The sequence below is a fragment of the Halichoeres trimaculatus genome, unplaced genomic scaffold, assembly GCF_033239565.1.
Source record: "Halichoeres trimaculatus isolate MK-OKI-2021-1 unplaced genomic scaffold, fHalTri1.1 fHalTri1_scaffold_6, whole genome shotgun sequence".
Taxonomy (NCBI): domain Eukaryota; kingdom Metazoa; phylum Chordata; class Actinopteri; order Labriformes; family Labridae; genus Halichoeres; species Halichoeres trimaculatus.
This window is the reverse complement of record NW_027437184.1, coordinates 20510243-20529925: the sequence shown is the minus strand read 5'-3', so window position 1 is coordinate 20529925 and position 19683 is coordinate 20510243. Positions and strand designations below refer to the sequence as shown.

Below are 19683 nucleotides of genomic sequence, written 5' to 3'. Positions count from 1 at the left end.
GTATCGCTGACAGGCTGCCAAATTACAACAGCATGGCGTGGGTGGAAAGAAATGATTTCAATCCAAATCAACAAAAGAATGAAAAACAGCTTCACAGCTGCAAGCATAATGAAAAACATAAATGAAGCCATTTAAAGATTAAAAAAAAACACACTTAACACACTCTTAACCACCATCTGTCCCTCTGCTCCCCTGTAGCTGCTGAATATGTCTCGGGAGCTCACTGACCTGAGATCAAGCCTACAGGCAGCAGAGGCGGCTGTAGCCAGCGACCTGGAGCACAAACTCCTGGCCCATACTCACGCACATGCCACCCAGGTGGCAGCCGTGGTCGTTCCAAGCTTCCCAACATCTGAGGCTGCTGTGCAGGCCATACTAGAGTGCCTTAAGAACCATGAGTTCACCAAAGCTGTGCGCTACATTCAGGAGTGCAGGTGAGTTTTTTTTTTGAGACTTCATAACCACAGCATGAGGAACCATATGACATCCCATAGGTTGTGTCAGCTGACTTACAGACTGACTAATTTTACAGGCAGATACCCATCTGTTACTGCCTCCTCAGCCTGTACACTGGTGGAATAAAAGGGGTTTTAGGCTGGTGTTGTTCAAAACTGCACCAAAGCCATTTTTCTTGGTCTTCTCTGTATTATCCAAAATCTGTCACTGTCACCATGCCAATCTAACACTTCTGTTTTTGTATCTCATTTCAGGAGGCAGTGGCCCAGTGGAGTGTTTGGGGGCAGCTCAGAGAGCGAGGTCCAGACGCTGCTCAACGTCTACTTCCGGCACCAGACTCTGGGCCAGACTGGAACCATTGCTCTGGTTGGTTCCCGGCAGGACCTCAGCCTGATCTGCTCCAAACTGCTGGAGCTCAATGGGGAGATCCGGGACATGATCCGCCGCGCCCAGGGTTACCGGGTCGTCACAACTTACCTCCCCGACTCAAGCGCCTCTGGGACCAGCCTCTGACAGGACCTCAGGAGCCCCCCACCCCCTCCCTCCCCACCCTTACTCCACCCATTGACACTTCCGAAACCATCCCCACATCCGTCTCAGCCGGCTCTTTCAGAGGAGGCCCAGCACCCACACACCTGGCCCCTCCCTCTTCCAGTGTGTCTGCTGCCCCGGCTGTGCAGCTCCAGACAGATTCCTGCTTACCACCCCACCCAGAACCAGAGCCATATTTAGACGCAAGCCTCTCTGCGATCTCCTCATCTGCATCTGCTGTAGACTCTGATGGCTCTCTTCTGGATTGCCCCAAACTGCCAGATTTTTTCTCATCACATAGATGCTCCAACACACCCAGCAGGCCAGACTTTACACTGCCACGCACACACAAGCATAGGAGGAGATATCTGGATGAAAACCCTGATCTTTACAATCCTTTCAGAGGGCATTCATCACACAGCTCTCCGCTGTTAAATTTCCACGGCAGCAAACACCTGAAATCCTCCCTCATCTCTAACATCTTACCCACTGTGGCCTCTGAACCCACCCTGCTCACACAGTCGGACAAAAACACATCCCTCCTTCCCCCTCGAGGCTCACATCTCCCCCATTTTCCAAGCTCCCCGTACAAACACTCAACCCCATCCCCCACACTACACCCAGACCACGACTCTGTCTTAACACACAGTCCGGCCCCATCTTCATCGCTCCTCACATCTCCACCTCCTCCTGCTCCCCCCTGTCCCACTGGCCCAGGAGAGGCTGCAGCGTGGGGTTGTTGTTGCTCCCTTGGAGGTGCAGCTGACCCTCTATCTCGCTACCTGGGAAAGATGGGACACGCCGCCCTGCCCCTGTTAAAAGCAGGGGGGCTCCTGAATGCTGAACCGTCTGACGTCCAGACCTGAGACTTGAACTAACAATGAAAAATGACCTAAACAACTCTATTTATGAATCCAAATGCCTGAAACCAAGAATTCCTGAGCAACATACATGCTTCTGAAAAGGAGAAACCAATATCCACGAAGCCATTGAAGACTTCACAGTTTAATGAGATATGTCACTTAACCCACTTGACACTACAGACAGTCTCCTGCTGATAAACATAACCGGCTGTTACCCCATTAGAGCGATAGTTTTGCTTTACAGCTACATGTTGTAATCGTGCTATGCTCCTGGTTTCAATCCCTTTTGATGGTCATCATCCAGCATATAATCTGCTCAGCACTTGAGGACCTGTGAAAGCTTTTAGCTTTTGGACCTGCTGCCCAGGGGAACTCAACCTGATTGAACTTGACTGACACTTTGCTGCCCCCTGCAGCATGATGTACGATGTAGTGTCAGTAGGAAAGCTCCTGACACTTCAATACGTCACTGGTAGAGTTTTTTTCACTATTGCACTAAAAGGAATTTTGTTATTAGTTTTTAAAACAAAGGAGGTTGTGTTACTGTTTGTTTTTGTTGTTCCTGTGAAAGAGGAAAAGGCCGAAGCCTTCACTGAGAAGGAAAAGCCCAAAGCTGGACGAACTCTTCTTCCCTCTTGTGTCTACGTTTAGAGGCCTCATGTTGGAGGAAATTGTGCAATGCATGACCCAGAAGAATGCTTTCTACTGTAATTGTGTCCCTTTTGCTCCGTAAATAGTCTCTGCAGACCGACTGAAAGACTGATGGACACAGAGCAGATGCAGAATATTCAAGCGTTGTTTCTCATCCTGCCCTGACTCTGTTTATTCTCTATCAATGAAGCAGCTTGTCTCCTGACTACTGTTATAAACTTTGGTAGAATGATGCCATTATCTGTGCACTCCTCTGTGGCTAGTGTTAGCATCATTAGCGAGTGTACACTGTATATTTCTCACTGTCCTACACTGTATCAAGCTGACCTATGTGTTCACATGCTAAATCGACTGAGCATGAATACACTCAAATATTTTGTCTCTCTGTGTCTACTGTTACTAGTAATAGGCACACAACCATTGTAGCTTATGTTTGTGTGTGGTATGTAGCTACCTTAAACGTAAGGGAAATGCTGACATTCAGCACTCATTATTGATGTTCAAAACAAAACCTGTGCTACTACTGAAGTCCAACACTCTCTGTCGTCAGCCCTTTTTGTGACCATTTCCCTTCTGAATGTTATCTGCTGTACAAATCTTTCTTATTTATATCTGAACTGCTACAAATCACTCATTTGCTTTAGGTTTTATATTGATGTTTTGTTCTCAAATCAAACTGCCATGCATGCATCGTCTGTGTACCCGAGTGTTTTTAATATTTATTTACGAAGAATCATTTTATCTGAAAGATGTTTGTATGAGGTACAAAAGGGAGCTTTAAGCTCATGCGGGTATGTTTTTTCTGAGTGTGTGTGGGAGAATGTTTGTGTGCATGCCATACCAGAAATTGCACATTTTTAAAGCTTTTTAGAATCAGACTGTAGTTGTTGTTTTTTTCACCTTGTAAATACTTTTACAGCCTTTGTGAAATTGTTTTCAGTTGAAGCTCTGTACAAGTCAGTGTCAAAGTAAAAAAGACATGAAAATTAAATCCTGTGTTTCATTCAGTACTCCAAATGGACCTTTAGAAAGTTTTTAAGGCTTTGAATCTTCAAGCTGTCTTTTTTCAGCTCAAGTAAAACCAAACTGAGCAGCTAGAGTGATTAAAAAATGGACAAAATTTTTAAAATCTTAAAAAAATTAATAGAACCCACAAGAATTTCACAGTTTATAATGCATTGTTAATGCCATATAATTTATTTCTCAAAGCAACAGTTTTCATGTGAAGGACTGGAGAGAAACAAATGCAGATGTTCAGAAGTTACTTTAAATAAACAACCCATGCAGAGATTCACATACTTGCTGGTTGAGAAAATAAATCTGTCTGTTTAGATCTTTTATTTGAGGCAACTTCTACTTCAGGACATGTGCAGAAACACTGTCACTGCTGAAATGACCTTTGTTATTATGCTGTCAGATCTCCATGACAAATGTTTGATTCAAGGCCAGGGCAGACACTCTGTGTAGTGCTCAGACGATGTATTTGAAGCTGTAAGTGGCGTCACAGGACAGCCTCATGCCTTTGCAGCGACAGCACAGGTCCTGGCGGTGAGGCCTCTTCATGTTAATGTGCCTCTGCTTCTTGTCACAGTTGCAGCAAGTCTGAGAGCAGCCCTGAGACACGGGAAAATAACATTGAAGAAGTCAAATCAAAGTACGGGAGGAACATTTATGTGCACATTGTTTGAATGAGAGAATAATACATTCCCTCAATGAGCAAAATAAGAGGTTGCACCTTGCAGAGGATGGACTCCACTCTGTAGGGGTTAAACCCCTCCTGACACTTCCGGCACAGCTGCTTGTAGTACACCTGGACAGTTTAAAGGAAATAAATGTCACATGCTTATCCAAACGGTAGTCCTCAGCATCAAAGAATGACACTAACCTTACTGGTTCCAGAAATGCACCACACATAAGCACTCTCCCACCGGATGTTACATTTCTTGCAGTGGAAAAAGCCATACCTCTGCTCTAGGAACTGAAATAAAGAAATGTTTAATTTGTACACGCAGTTAATTCATTAAAAAGATAAGCAGCAGAGCTGGCTCAGTTACTGGCATTGAAAGTGCTGACCAATGAATTCTGGCCATGTAAGTACCATTATTTTCATTTTGTTTGATGATTTTGAATTAATTTAATATTGATAATAAATTGAATTATGTATCTTCCATGAGTTCCTTTTTAATTTCGTGTTTCCTTACTTGAGAAAATGGTTGAATGAAAATTGATACTATATGATCTGAGCCTCTGTGTTTTATGCTGTACAATACAAGCAATAGAAGAAGAAATGGGTCCGTATTGGGCGTTGCAAAGGATTTTTTACCATCTTTAGTCTATATAACTAGACTTTGGTCATATTAATCTTCCTGTGTGAGATACATCATTTTTCGAAGGGAGAAATGAAAAGGAGTTCACTCCGTTAGTGGTTCCGACTCAGGGAAACCCACCTGAAAGTTTGACCCTTTGGCAGACCTGTTGAAAGTTGTCTTGTAGTCCTTTGCTGAGTCTTCGCAGCAGTGATCAGTAATCTCCTTGTCAGGCTCCTGTTCGTCAGTCTCAGCCTCTCCTTCACTTCCTGCATCATCCCCCAGCTTCTTCAGGAGGATCCTGCGGTCGAATATGGGGGAGTAGATGGAAACAGGCCTCAGGAAGCGCAGGTTGCTGACGGGCGGTGTGGCGCACAGCGCCTTCCAGTCTGGTTTCAACACATCCGGGCTTTTGAGGGACTTTGGCGGCACGGAAGGATGGTCGCACTCCAAGCAGTGCAGCGTTTTGGGCCCCAGCGAGCACTGCACGAGTTTATTCACTTTGGCGTTGACTTGCACGCCGCACTCCTTGGTGCATGCCTTCTTAAACTGAGGAGGAAGACTCGGGTTAACCTGCGACAGGATGGCTTTACAGAGCTCCAGGTAGTTGAGGCCCTGAGGGGTCATGAAGCGGCCCTCTCTCTTTGCCCAGCCGCTGTCCTGAGCTGGTCCAAGGGCAAGATACGGTGGGAAAGTGGGCAGGAACCCCTCCATCCTGGAGCCATGAAACCAGTCCAAGTCCCTGCAGCTGGGATTTAAACAGATGACTGATTGACTGATTGACAACAGGGGCGTGCAGGCTCTGATCAGCTGTAACATAATAACATTTATCCGAACATTTCTATTCTGTTTCTCGAAATGAGCTACAAATGTGTAACCTCCTCATTTTTGCCTGCTCTATTGTTTTTTATGTTTCGAGCCATACTTCACTAGCTCATATCGGTGAGAGACACAGTGAAATACTTGACGTGATCTTTTTCTTTCTTGTATTATGCAGTTCAAACCATGTGATTGTCTGGCGTTATCAGGGAAAGGTGGTAATATCTCTGTATAATGAACAATCATTATAACAACAATCATTACACATGCAATGCAAAAGATAACTTTTTTCTTTTGTAGAATAAACAATAACTAAACGTGTAAGCAAGAAAAGTGAATTTGTAGGCCTATGTGGACATAAAACGCATATCTGAGCATCAAGCAACAATGAATTAGTAGAATAATTATTAGACATAGTTCTAAACTTTCAACAGCTCCAATTTTTTTGCAGAAAAATCCACAGATATATTTAATGTGACTGAGTGAGTGTGCTCAGTCAACTGTAGCCCTGTTGTCTTATTAATGCAAACGTTTGCATAAAACGAAACGAAACAAATATTGTTGCGTTCAGGTACATCAAACTATTGGGAATTTTATTTTAATGCGAAGTGTTCAAAGAAGGTAAAATTTTGCAAAATGTAAATTTGGTATTAGAATAGCACAATTATGTCCCCATTTTAGGATCAGTTTAACTTGAAGGCTTTACATCACTTTGGTTGATTCAGACAGGACCCTTCTCAGACTTTTTTTACGTACTGATATTTTATTGTTTTTTTTTCCATTCTCAAACAGTAGCTGTTTTTATATATTAACTATCCAAAGAGGAGAGATAATAAAAACACTTCGCACCATTTTGGCGTATTGGTTTTCATTAAAAATAGAGATGAATTGATAACAGTTGTATATGAAATGGGATAATCCAAGCGTCCCCTCAAAGGCACCGAAGACCTACACAGACTCGCCTATAGGTGGCACTACACACTCACTGATAGTTTGTACCCATGGGCACCGAATCTGTACATATTGGCGCCATTTTGGAGCTAGGAGGGGGAAGAGAGCTGCAGAGGAGGACACGATTGATCACAATTCACCGTAACAGGTAAGTAAATATACAAATAAGCAAATATTTTTCAACAATAAGTACTGGTAGTTTCAGCCACTGCAACGAAAACTGCGGTGTAACCTAGGATGTGTCCGCGGAGTTGCCATGTTTCCAGCCCCAAAGAAGCAGAGCGCAGCCCGCCTTCCTCGCCTCTGTTCTCGGCAGCCGTGTCCGATTCACAGCGCTGGTTGACCTGGTCCTGCGGCGCTAAATGGTTAGCTAGTGGAATACTATCCTGCGAGCCAGGCTCTGAGGGCAAAAAGTGAATCGCTTTGCTTCTTGGACGCGATTCGGGATGTTGATATCGATATTACGGCGGTGTGCCGGGGTGTTTTGTTCAGTGCAGCGTTACTATCTGTCCGCCCTCTGTCACTGAGATTGCTGCTCATAGCATTAGCTCTGTTTCGCTAGCGAGAGGTGCATACCAGCCTGCTAGTGGCGGCTAACTAGATTAGCCACGGTCAACACAACAGCAACAAGGCAGCCTGGCTGTACCGTAGTGTCTGGCCTTGTCATGCAGTTTAAGCAAAATTATGATCAGATTCATACAATCAGTATTCCCACTGTATAAGCTTTATAGCGTTTGAGCACATTACCATTAAGATAGATATAGTTTCCAACGTGAGCCCTATTATTGTGGGCTACCGATAAACGGCGCATTACTTACAAGTAAACATTAAAATATTGTTCTATCTAAAAAAATTTCTTAATACACTGCAGGTATGCATTCACCACATATCAGATGATATCTTTTCTGTGTTTTGACACGAGTCGCAGTGGCTTTAGCAGCTAACCTTATCATATAATCTTTTATTGTTGTGAAAAGCACGTTGGCTAACAACAATAAGCTTTAAGTGAAGGAGTAGCGGCTGTTTTATCCCTTTAGACGGTGTAACTGAGAAATGCGTGTTTTGTCTGTTCACTGAATGAGAGTACTGCAGTCCAGTGTTTTGACAGGCATCAAGGTGTGCTTTTCGAGCTGATTGGTCAAAGGAGCTCAGGTTGCAGAACCATGTCATGACGGTTCTGATCACCAGGTTAAAATCTTACAACACTTAAAGTCTGCCCTGTTAAAGAGGACCTTACCTCACTGGAGCTAAGTTTGAATGAAATTGCATGGTTATGTTTCAGCTTGTGCATACATGTTCATGCTCAGTATCTAGGGCTGCAGCTATTGAATATTTCAGTATTCGAGTATTCTACTGAAAATCCCATCGATTAATCGAGTAATCGGATAAAATGCATTTTTGTTTAGTTAAAGAGCACTTATTTTTCAAATGAATTTTTTTCTCTTTAAGAAATAGAATTTTATGATACAGCATGTCAATAAGAGCACTTGCTTTGGTAGCTCCAAAATTTGTAAACACACTTTGACACATTTTTTGTGCCTTGTACATCTCATCAAATGCTGCAGACCCAAATGGCACCTGTTTTGTAGAATGACCCATTAGTCTCCAAACTCCAGAAAAGAAGCCAGATTTGTTGCTAGTTGCTATTTTGTATAAGAAGTAGCTTGAGGGGTCTGAAAACTCTCTTAATATGGCCTTAGCTCTTTTTGAAATACCACTCTTTGATCTTTTTTTTAATTAAATGATTCCTCGAGGCTGAGAAAATTACTCGAGTATTTTTTGTAATCGAGTACTTTGAATCATTTGAGGAATTGTTTCAGCTCTATCAGTATCCTTTAAAAGTGGATGCATTAATCAAAATACTGCGTTTATCCTAAAGTGGAAAATTGTGATGTTGCAGAAGCAGATTATTCTGATGTTTTGGATTAAGAATATAAAAATACTATTTTCATATAACAGTAATTAAAGATTGACTTCAAACAAATTGTAAAGTAATGTCTGCCTGTTGGCACGTGGCTCTGCACTGTCTTCAGCTTATTGTCTTGTCATATGGCTTCCTCTTGCACTATGGCCCCACCTCCACCTTCAAGTCTCTTTCTCATAACGGCAAGATTAATCTCAATTCCTCCTGTGTCATATTTCTTTGTTTGGCCAATGGATGGTTTTTCAGTATTTCCCTGTTCTGCAGTAACCCTCACTTTTTGTTTGTTTGTGTGAGTCTGTGTCCATGTGGAGGTCGATGAGTTCGCCCTTGCAGCCAGTTGGTGTCCAGTTCTCTGAGTGTTGCCTGACAGTCACTCTCTTCCCTGTGATCATCCACAGGATTAAAACAAAGGATGTCTGTGTAAAGGTTCAGATTAGGTTAGGAGGACTGCTCTGTGTCTTCATATTTCTGCTGGCTGCTGCATAAAAGGACTAACATTGGAGCAGCAGGAAGACGGGAATGGTACAGAACCCTTAATACGTGTTGGTGGGGGTTTAATGTGTTTTACTTTGATAAACCACCAATGAGGTGAAAGTGGTCCGTGTTCAAGAGGTTTGGGGTGAGGGGACTTTTTCCCATGTGTGATTATCTACTGCTGCCTCTTATTCAAAGTGAAATTTTCCCTTGTGGATGGCACCCTGACAGGCTGCCCCCCAGGTCGAAAAAAATACTCTCCTCTGATTGGTTGCCAGAGCTATGTGTGTGTTTGTGTGTCAGTGTGGTAGACTGAGAGAGGGAGATTTGGCAGCAGCTGTGGGGTGGAAAAGAAGGTCAGAACAGAGCGATTTGGCCGCCTGCCAGTGCTGGACAGTGTGTGTGTGTGTCAGTGTGCGTGTGTTCGTTCATTTTTTTCTTATAAAAGCGGAAATACAGCTGCAGAAAATTGTTTGTTTATGCTGATTGTTATTCAAAATTCAGTATTGAATTCTGGCTCCCAAATTGAGCTCTGCGAGGGCTTTTGTCAGGCAGTAGACCTGCTGACCCAGACTGCTTTATGATTATCAATGTTCCCTGAATGACAAAAGCAGCACAAACTCACACAGAAGACAGACGCTGATGCATTACCTCCATTTAGTTTGAGGCACTTGATTATTAGTGATGCACCTGTTCTGTACTTTAATCTTGATGTGACCAACATGGTTAAGTAAAGGTAGTTCTGGTCACAAAGTAAAGTTATGAAATGAAATATAGAACATGTTGGTGTTGTGGTCAGAAAATGCAGAAATAAAAAATAAAGGAAGAAGGTTCAATACTGAATTAAGCGTGGTTTCTTTCAGTTGTTCCATTAACAAAATGCAGATTCTGGTTTGCTGAACAGCTCGTGTTCAGTGTTTCAGTTGTGATACATTTTTCTCTTTAGCCTCCCAAAGATTATCTCAGAGTTTCAGCTGGGGTTCAGAGCAGTGTGTGCTGAAAACATGAGCTGCCTAGTTTCCTGAGGGAAACCCCCTCTGTCCAAGACACATTAGTTTGATAATGATAATGTTAAAACTTGAAATTATAGCAAATAGTTCACACAAAAACCTCATGTGAAACTCAATCATGATGTAACACCATTTTAAAGTGATCAAAAAAAAAAGAGTAAATGAAATTCTTTCCATCAGTGACTTTAGTATCATTACATGTAAACTCAGATCTTTAAAGTATTTTGTCTTGATTTTAAATTATGGACCTCTGCTCAAAAGATGTAGAAGAAATATATCATATTATAACATTTCATTTTAACTTTGAGTTACTCACTGTTCAAACAGAATAAATGCATAAATACAGCTTTTCTCTGGGTCTGCTTCATAAAACACAACCACAATCATGGGGAAGACTGCTGACTTGACAGTTGTGCTGAAGACAGTTCACCCTCCATAAAGTAGGGGAAGCTACAGAAAGCTATTGCTAAAGAAGCTGGCCCTGAGTTTTATCACAGCATGTGATTTGAATGTTGACTGGAAAGAAAAGTTTTGTAGAAAAAGATGCACAAGCAACAAAGAGGCCCACAACCTAGACAGCGTTGTCAACAAAGTGGAATTAAGAACTTTGAAGAGCTCTCGAAGACGCACCAAGAGACGCCCCACACAGACATCACCAGAAAAGGGAAAATCATTATCATTAGAGATAGACCAATTTGTTTTTTTTTTAGGGCTGATACTGATACAGATTATTAGTAGTCAAAGAGGCCAATAACTGATATTTCGAGCCAATATTGATTTGCAGTCAAAGTGAAAATATTGGCATCAAAATTTTGAATCACACAAACTCCAACACAACTTCATTTAAAGGCCTTTCAGCTAGGGATGCACAATATTGGATTTTTGCCAATATCCGATATGCCAATATAACCCCTTTTGCCCGATACGATACCGATAATCACAAGTTTGTTTGTTTTTTTCACTGTAAAGAAAGCTAAGTCTATCCTGTACTGGAATTTATATGTTACTCTTATTGTGACGGTCTTATTTGTTTAAGAAACACACATAAAACAAGACAAAAAACATTTGATTTTACCATAAATAAGAAATGTATTATTTTTTCAAACTCAAGACATTCAGTATTGAAATACAGAAAAATAATTTCTTTAGATCACATGAACTTTAAATGTACAATGCATTTTTAAACACAACCAAGTTGCATTTGATTATTTTAGAGCTACTGTAACAACCTGGTGACAGACACAGAGCTCTGCAGTGCAAATAAATGAAGTGCTACATTTTATTTAAGGAGCTTATTTTTCAGATGGAAAATAATAATAATCCTAACTGAATAGCACCTTATCGGCTGTGCATGTCGGCAGAAATTTTCATATCTGCAGATAACGATAAACGTGTTTTTAAGCTTTTATCAGCCGATACCGATATTGTGCGGATAGCATCGATATGATTTGGCACACCCCTAACTGCAATGAAACTGGACAGAATTGAGTTTTTGCTGCCTTTTATAGGCATGTCATCCAGTTGCTTTTATTTTCTGTTCAGTTTTCACATGACTTCGGTTTTAAATGTTTTGATCATCTAGGCTTTCCATAGCGTCAACAGGGAAAAACTCCATGCAGAAAAGCATCAGCTAGCAGCTCCTGAATGTCTGCAGTTTAAATGATTTCTTATCAGTTTAAGAGGCAGGAAAGCTCATTCCTGTGTGTATTGATAAGAGGGGTGATTTTTTTTGCGTCTGTGACAGTTAAAATAAGTTCATAGACAGTAAGATAGTCATGACACTAACTGCGTTAGCACGTCAATGGGATGTTCCATTGGCGATAGCATTAAGCTAGCAGAAGCTAGCTGGTTAACAATCTCTTTCCTTTGCTCAGTTAGGCTGCGTATATCGTTTTCAATCTGTTTCAGCTGCCTTTGTGTGTTGAGTCTTAATAAATGACTGAATGAACAACAACTGTCTCTCATTGAACTGTCTTCACTATTGGCGATCTGCCGGGCTGGGCACCTATGTTCAGGGAGGGCAGAATAGAGTTCATGTTTTACTTTCTCTCTTTTACTTGCCTGGAGGACCGAGAGGCAGCAGGTTTACTTTCAAACCAAAAACTCCAACAGCTGATCTCACTGATTATCTCACCTTCAAGTAGAGAGCAGGGACTAATCAGTGAAATCGACTGGTGGAGTTTTTGGTTGGAAAAAAAACCTGCAGCCTCTCGGCACTCAAGGGTAGGAGTTGGAGATCCCTGATCTATGCTTTGTGTGTGAGAAAGCACTGCATCCACAGCTTTGACTGCTGATTGGCTGTTACTTGAGCAAGGGTTCTGCTTGTAACCAATCAGATGGCACTGTGGGTGGGACAATGCCAGAGACAGAGTAGTGACTGCAGACATTGGTACGGCTGCTTCAGAGCTGAAATAAAAGTTTTGAATTGATTTCATATCGGCTGTCAGATTTTAGTAAAAAGACTGGTGCCAATATTCCTCAAATTTCTGAATATCAGAAATGGCAGCGATAATTGGCCCAGCCAATAATTAGTCTATCCTTAATTATCATGTTCCTGAACCAGAGATGCCAGAAGCATCTTTCCTGGGCTCAGGGGAAGAAGAACTTGAGGAGTCGAGAGGCACAGAGTCCAGGTTCCATGAAGTCCAGTGTAAAGCTTGCTCAGTGATGGTTTGGGGTGCCAAGTCATCTGTTGCTGCTGGATGTCCACTGTGATTTATCAAGTTCAGCGTCAACATAGTTTTCTACCAGGAGGCTTTAGAGCCCTTCATGCTTTTCTTACACAACACGCCTTATGGAGATGCTGATTTCCTTTCGCAGCAGGACTTGGCACCTGCCCACAGCGCCAAGACTATGTTTTTTTTTACACGTCAAATTGATGGAAATAAACTTTTACAAGGAGGGTATGTTTTTGGGAGAGTTTGTCTGTGAACAACATAACTGAAAAAGTAACGGATTTTAATGTAATTATCAGGAAATGTTCAAAATGAGATAGGGAAGAAGTGATTACATTGTAGGTGATCTGGATCACCATCTGGATCCAGGATTGTTTTAAAGGATTCTTTATTATTGTGAGATAGGGCCGTTTTCACCAAATGTGAATATAACTCCACGATTAATGGTCGGATTGCTTTGCAAAACAATACAAGACAAGGTCACCATAATTTCTGACTGATGTAAAAGTGCGATCTAGATACTGGCAATATTCTGGATACCAAGATCCAGAATATGAAATATGTACTGGATCATCATAATTTTCAACACTGTCAGGAAACAAATTATGGTACAAACCTGCAACTAAAACCAAATTGTAGCGGACAGTCTGCTGAAAGGGAGTATAACACTAAAGTTGGACTACAGTGTTGACAATAACATGCTTGGCAGAGGTCTGAGCTCTCTGAGTGCCTTTCTAGTTTTAAGTATTATCACAGGCACACATAAAGAAAACAGGTGACATTATCTATCCACACTCAGTGCTGCTCTAAAATAATATCATGAGTGCATTCAGTGTAGTTGGTTTAAAATGTGTTCAAATGTACAACAGTCAAACATACAAACACTGACCTCAGCACAGTGACGTCAATAGTTGAGGGAGAAAGAATGAGTAGTGACTGAAACAGGGCTCTGGAGAAAAGCACTGTTCTGAGTGCTAACACTGTTTCTGAGACAGTTATTCAATCTGTATTCTCTGATTGATTTGTTGCTCGACCCCGCTCAACTGACTCCCCTCTGCTCCACTCAGACCTCCTGGGACGAGCCCTTGACTTCTAGCTTGTTGCTGTGACTAAATGCTCGGCTGTATTGAATGTTTCTTTATAGCTCCTCTAAAATCTATTGCATCATGAATTTATTTAGAAAATTTCACCATGCAGATTCTTTGTATATTCATGAGCGATGAGTCAGACTGAAGAACAAAAAAGGGCGCAGCAGGTCAGACGCAGAAGATCATATGATGTCATCACATCCCTGGCTTGACGTATATCTGCTGTTTCATATATTTAATGGACTGGAGGGTGAGACCGGTCAGCTTCCTATCCTTTGCCTGAGAGCAGTTTAATGTGGAGCATCACTGATCCAGCCATGAACAGAGCACTAAATAAAAAATCTGTTTTTTTTTTACATCATGCAAATGACCCAAACATGAACTGGCTGTAATCCCTGAGAGGCTGCCGGCAGCGGTAATGAAATGTGCGCCACAATAGAAGCAGCAGCTTGTGACAAAAGTCAGCCTGCTGTCTGAATGCTGCAATTTCATCTTTCATTCAGCTTGTAGAGCACTATTACTTCGCTGTGAATAACTTGCTGAATATTTCAGAAGGCTTTATTACCGCGTTCTTTGAAGCACTGAACAGATTCGCCTTGTCTTCGTTATTGCTTACTGTAAACCTTTTCTCTTCTACTTGTTGTTTTTAAGGCTTCAGCAGTTCTTCCATTTTTTTCTTTTCCCTCTTGTGTGTTTTTCTGTCTCACCTGTTATGTGTTTGTCTTTTCATCTCCAGGCAGTGCAGAGCTAAAGAGGATGGCTCACTCTAAAGCTCGAGTCACAGATGGGAAGGTGACCTACCCCCCGGGGGTCAAGGAAATCTCTGACAAGATCTCCAAAGAAGAAATGGTCCGAAGGCTCAAGGTCAGTGCAATGGTTTGATCTCACCTGCCTACAAATCGGATAGAGTTGTTGTTTGTGTATAGTTTGACGTCACAAAAAGCAAACTTCTATTGTCATTTTATGTAGATGAAACACAAAGTTTTCAAGCATTATAGATATTTTTCAAGAAGTAACTTTTATCTGATGAATTAAAGATGTCAACATTCAGCTCTAAAGAATAAACTTGTTTTATTAGGATGGATTAAACAATATTAAAAGTGAGATTTTGGTGGTATTGGACAAACTAAATCTCTTAGGCCCCCTTTACACAACATCGTTTCATCTAAAAACGCCAAAACAGTGGGGGAAAAAAATCTACGTTTACACGGGAACGCTGATGGACTGAAAATGCTGTAGTAAGCATAACAGGCCTGTAGGTGGTACTATAACTGTCTTGTCCAGGAGCTGCTTTTGGGAGATGTCCACCGAAGTTGAGTTGAGCCGGTCATCTGGTGATATGGGGAATACTAAGTTAAAAAGTGGAGTAACAGATGCACATTTTGTTGAAAGACAGTCAGCAGATTCAGGAGCTCAAGCACAACACGGTAGTTCGCAACGATTGTAACAATGGCACTGTTGTCCTGTAGTATGCGTGCGCGCGAGGCAGAGTGTGACGTCAGCGTTTCCACTGAAAACACCGGCTTACTGTTTACACGGCAACGGTGTCGGGAGCGTTTCAGAAAAATCCCACTCTGGAGGCCGTTTTCAAAAGTTTGAGCCGTTTCCGTGTAGACGCGAGGCTGACACGCAACAAAACTTTTGCGTTTCACCCTAAAACCGTTGTTGTGTAAACTGTATCTCTTAGATTCAAGTTAAACTTGCTCTTCCTCTGCTAACTGTAAACTTGTATTCAGATGGTTGTGAAGACCTTCATGGACATGGACCAGGATTCTGAAGAAGAGAAGGAGCTGTACCTGAACCTGGCCCTCCACCTGGCATCAGACTTTTTCCTCAAACACCCAGACAAAGATGTGCGTCTGCTGGTGGCCTGCTGCCTGGCAGACATATTCAGGATTTACGCTCCAGAGGCGCCCTACACTTCTCCAGATAAGCTCAAGGTACGTGGATGAGGAAAACACAAGCTGCTCATGAGGCAAACAGAAATCACCACACGGTTAAAACTACTCATTTGTTGTTACAGTTATGTTTGCTCTGGCAGAAATCTGTAGCTAACACTTTGAGCACTTCAGCCAAAACATTTTCTAAGTTTGCTGTGCGGTAGCTTTTGAATCTTTGCCTTGTGCTCCCTGACTCACATCTAAGATTAGCTGATGACTAACTGTGGTTGTAATGTGTGTTTGTATTTTCGTTTTCTTCAGGACATTTTTATGTTCATCACAAGACAGCTGAAAGGATTGGAGGACACTAAAAGCGCTCAGTTCAACAGATATTTCTACCTGCTTGAGGTGCGTCACTGTGTGTGTGTGTATCAGTGTTTTAGTCTGATTGCATTTGATGACTTAGATTTACCTGTAATGTTTGTTTTTACACCACCAGAGCAAGGTCAGCCATAGTGGTGTGAAGCATAAAAATTGAAGCTGCTGTAGCCTGTTCACTTTTTGCAACAGATAATATTAAAAATGAATAATATTTAGATAATAAATAAGGACAAAATAATTAATTCATTTGCTTATGATGGTGAAATTAGACTCTAGAGTAGAGAGGATTCAAATAAAATTATGAAATTCACTGTGAGTTTAAAGTCAGAAACACACCTGACTTCTGACGTGTTACTCTGCTGTGTAAACATTTTTCTGCTCAATCTTTTCTCTAGAAATAATCTCACATGGTAGACTTCTGATAGAAAAGTTATTTATTTCATTGTTTTTGACAGTGTGTCATTGTCTACAGCAGGAGAGAAGCTCTCTGCTTCCTTCAGTGCTTGTTTTCTGATGAGGGATGTTTTATTGGAACAGTTTATAAACGGCACAGAGAGGCCTACTCAGACATTTATTTTTAACAATATGACCAGTTCAGGATTTAAGTTATTCTGCATGTTGGCTCAAACTCTGCACACACTACTAATACTTGTTTTATTTATAGACATGCGTCGATCAATTGGTGCAGATTTCTTTAATTTTGGGGGATCGGTGGTCGGCTCATCCTTACATATGAAACTGACCTTGTATACCTTGGGGAAGGTCTGACAGCCAGCCATTGTTGCTTTTTGCTTTGAGGCCTAAAACTCAAAGACACTTTATCGGTTGTTTAAGTCAAAACATAAAGATTTTATTGTCTCACAGGTATTGTTCAGTGATCTTCAATAAAATAAGATTGGAACATTGAAGGTAGATGCTGTCTGTTATAAAAAATAAAAATCGGTATCAGGCTTTTTAAAGATCTTCTTCTTCTTATGTAACTGCAAGGTATCGATGATAAATGCATGATGTTGGAGTGAGTGTAACAAACTCAGAGTAGGTACCAGTGGTGACAGAATTACTCGTGCTCTCTCATGCTGTGCAACAAAAATGATCAAAAACATGTTTTTCTATATCTGAATTCAGTCTGACAGTTTTGTTTTTTATCTGTGCGACCCTACAGCAGACTCTCCGTCTGACCTCTTCCTGACACCAAGCTAAAAATTGATTTTGTAAAATGTTTCCTGTCTTCAGCAGAAATGGGTATTTCTCAGATGCTCTGGAGGGAAATCTGCTGTGTAAATTTACAGTTTGAATTTGTTTCCTGTTTTGTTTGAATTTTCCTAAAAAGAAAGTTATGCATATTAGTTGTTTCCTGTTGAAATTAAAGGGCAAATTGTGGCTAATTAGAAGTAATGATCAACTTGATTTTCCACTTCATTATTGTTATCAGAAAGAACTAAAGCTGACTTTTAAATTAGAGCTTCTGAAGTTACTGATGGTGGATAAAAGAAATCCTCTGTGCAGTTTTGAGATGAATTGCTCCACATTTGTGCCATTAGAGTGTATTAGTTACTTGCTGTGTTAGCAGTTGAGTGTGACTAATTCAAAAAAACAACCCTAGGCAAATTGTCACTTTGCTTTCTTTAGAGGTTGTATAAGTAGAGATAACAGATTATGTTTATTCTAGTTCAGTTAAAGCTTTTATAATATCGGTGAGTAATGTGGAGGAGTCTAGTTTGAATCAGTCACTAAATCTGTGTTATCTATGTTCTACTGAGCAGAGCTTTACCCCAAGATTCAGCTCTGTCTTTGCTGTCCTGACCTAATCTTCACTTTTTGAGTTATTTTTGGGAAACACTTTGGACTGAAGTTGATAGGACAGCTCTAAAGAGACAGGAAACGTGGGGGAGAAGAGAGCGCGTAAGACATGCAGCAAATGGCAGTGACTCGTGGTCGAACCAGGGACTGCTTCAACGAGGAGAGCCATAGGCTTAAATCTTCTGTTTTAAAACTTTCACTACCTGTAGAAAGTGTCTGCTTAAGCATTTTCCAACAACAAAAGCTTTAAATACCGAGCATACAATATCTGCTGGAGAAGCAACAAGCAAACGGATACGGCCAGTGACCAGCTGGTGAACACAGTGGAGTGTAAACAGCTAATAGGCCTGAAATTGTTCTCAGGGGTGGAGACTGAGGCAATGTCCACATGTAGCCGAGAATTTGGGAAACTACATACCGTATTATCCGCACTATAATGCGCTTCGGAGTATCAGGCGCACCTTCAATGAATGGCCTGAAAATTGTTTTTATATATAGGGCGCACCGCATTATAAGGCGCATAGAATAGAAGCTACAGTAGTGGCTGGGGTTGCGTTATGCATCCGCTAGATAGAGCTGCGCTTAAAGGAATGTCAACAAAACAGTCAGATAAGTCAGTCAAACTCAGGCTACATCCACATGGAGCCACACATTTTCCTATCCAGCCTGGGCCAGCCTGCGAGCTAACATTAGCACTCAGCAGAATTCCTCTTAACTGGGTCTTACCGCTGTTACTTCAGCGACGCCCCCTGAACATGGTAGCCATGATTTATCAATATTGATCCATAGATAAGGCGCATCGGATTATAAGGCGCACCGTTGGCTTTTGAGAAAATAGAAGGCTTTTAGGTGCGCTTTATAGTGCCGAAAATACGTTATATCTTTATGCCTTTAGGCCTGTCGTCCACACAAAACCACCATTTTACTTCACTGAAAACAATGTTTTCTGAAAACTATGGCCACAGTGAAGATTTTGGAAAACTCTGGTTTCATGGTTTCGTGTAGACACCAGGAAACAGAGTTTTTGGTTCTCAAACACCACAGCTGAATTAGGGATACACAATATATCTGTATCAATATCACTATCGTCCAATGTGTAAAAGTGGGATGATATCTACTCATTAGCTGCCGGCCCTTTTCAGAGCATCTTAAACAATCTTTCAAGACCCAATTAATATTTTTTTCTATAACTATGTGAACACTGAAACTATCTTAAATGAGTGGACCCTCTTCTTGTACGTCTCTCTTCCTGTTTTTGATCAAAAAAACAGACAAAACAGACTTTTTGGATCACATTCATCTCGGGCGCTCCATCCTTTGTTACTCCCCATAGTTGTCTTTTTTCATGATCGCGCCGCTCTTTTTGTTTGTTTTTTTGTTTTTACCAATATTGATATCTGTAAATATTGTTTATCGGCCATAACACCAATACTGATATTGGATATCGGTATCATATCAGTGCATCCCTAAGCTGAATGACGGGGGCTCATTCTGGTTGTATGGCACGGGTTTTGCGTTAGAAAAACACTTCTCATTATGGGTTTCGCATGGATAGAGCCAGACTCACCAGCGAATTTGCCCGCTGTGTGTGGACAAAAGTATTTTTAAAACCATGTAAGGGGGGATATTCATTTTTGGAAATACCCGGCTACGTGGCCTAAGTATGGGGTTAAAAGGGTCAAATTTCCTGCTCATATTTACCACTGGGTACTAATAGGACTCCAATTAAAAGCAATTTTTTCTCTGTAAATTAAAGGGAAATATTTGTAAATGTTGGTTTCTAAATTTTTCCTGAACTCAACTGTAAAGGAGAGAAACGTAGCATTTTTGTTTTGTTTTTCTTTCAGCAAATATGGTTTACAGTATGTTTGAAC

At 41.3% G+C, this 19683-nt stretch overlaps 3 protein-coding genes across 4 annotated transcripts in view; 2 read left to right on the top strand and 1 right to left on the bottom strand.

The window, feature by feature from the left end:
* Window positions 1-3712, top strand: part of fryb (furry homolog b (Drosophila)) — a 60334-nt gene extending 56622 nt beyond the window's left edge. The window contains exons 66-67 of the mRNA XM_074671960.1: window positions 199-434; window positions 711-3712. Coding sequence (XP_074528061.1) covers window positions 199-434; window positions 711-969 — 495 coding nt within the window. The 3' untranslated portion in view covers window positions 970-3712. The remainder of the gene's footprint in view (window positions 1-198; window positions 435-710) is intronic.
* Window positions 3713-3800: 88 nt separating this feature from the next.
* zar1l (zygote arrest 1-like) lies at window positions 3801-6850 on the bottom strand. Its single transcript, XM_074671963.1, has 5 exons — window positions 6810-6850; window positions 4949-5555; window positions 4387-4479; window positions 4237-4311; window positions 3801-4115 (listed from the first exon to the last, which is right to left on the bottom strand). Exons 1-5 carry the CDS (start codon window positions 6833-6835, stop codon window positions 3972-3974), a joined length of 945 nt encoding a protein of 314 aa, XP_074528064.1. The 5' UTR covers window positions 6836-6850; the 3' UTR covers window positions 3801-3971.
* The window catches only part of pds5b (PDS5 cohesin associated factor B), a 36027-nt gene continuing 22978 nt past the window's right edge, over window positions 6635-19683 (top strand). For both annotated transcript variants that reach the window (XM_074671962.1, XM_074671961.1), the window contains exons 1-4: window positions 6635-6725; window positions 14485-14612; window positions 15485-15688; window positions 15950-16036. In XM_074671962.1, the coding sequence (XP_074528063.1) occupies window positions 14505-14612; window positions 15485-15688; window positions 15950-16036 (399 nt within the window). In that variant the 5' untranslated portion in view covers window positions 6635-6725; window positions 14485-14504. The remainder of the gene's footprint in view (window positions 6726-14484; window positions 14613-15484; window positions 15689-15949; window positions 16037-19683) is intronic.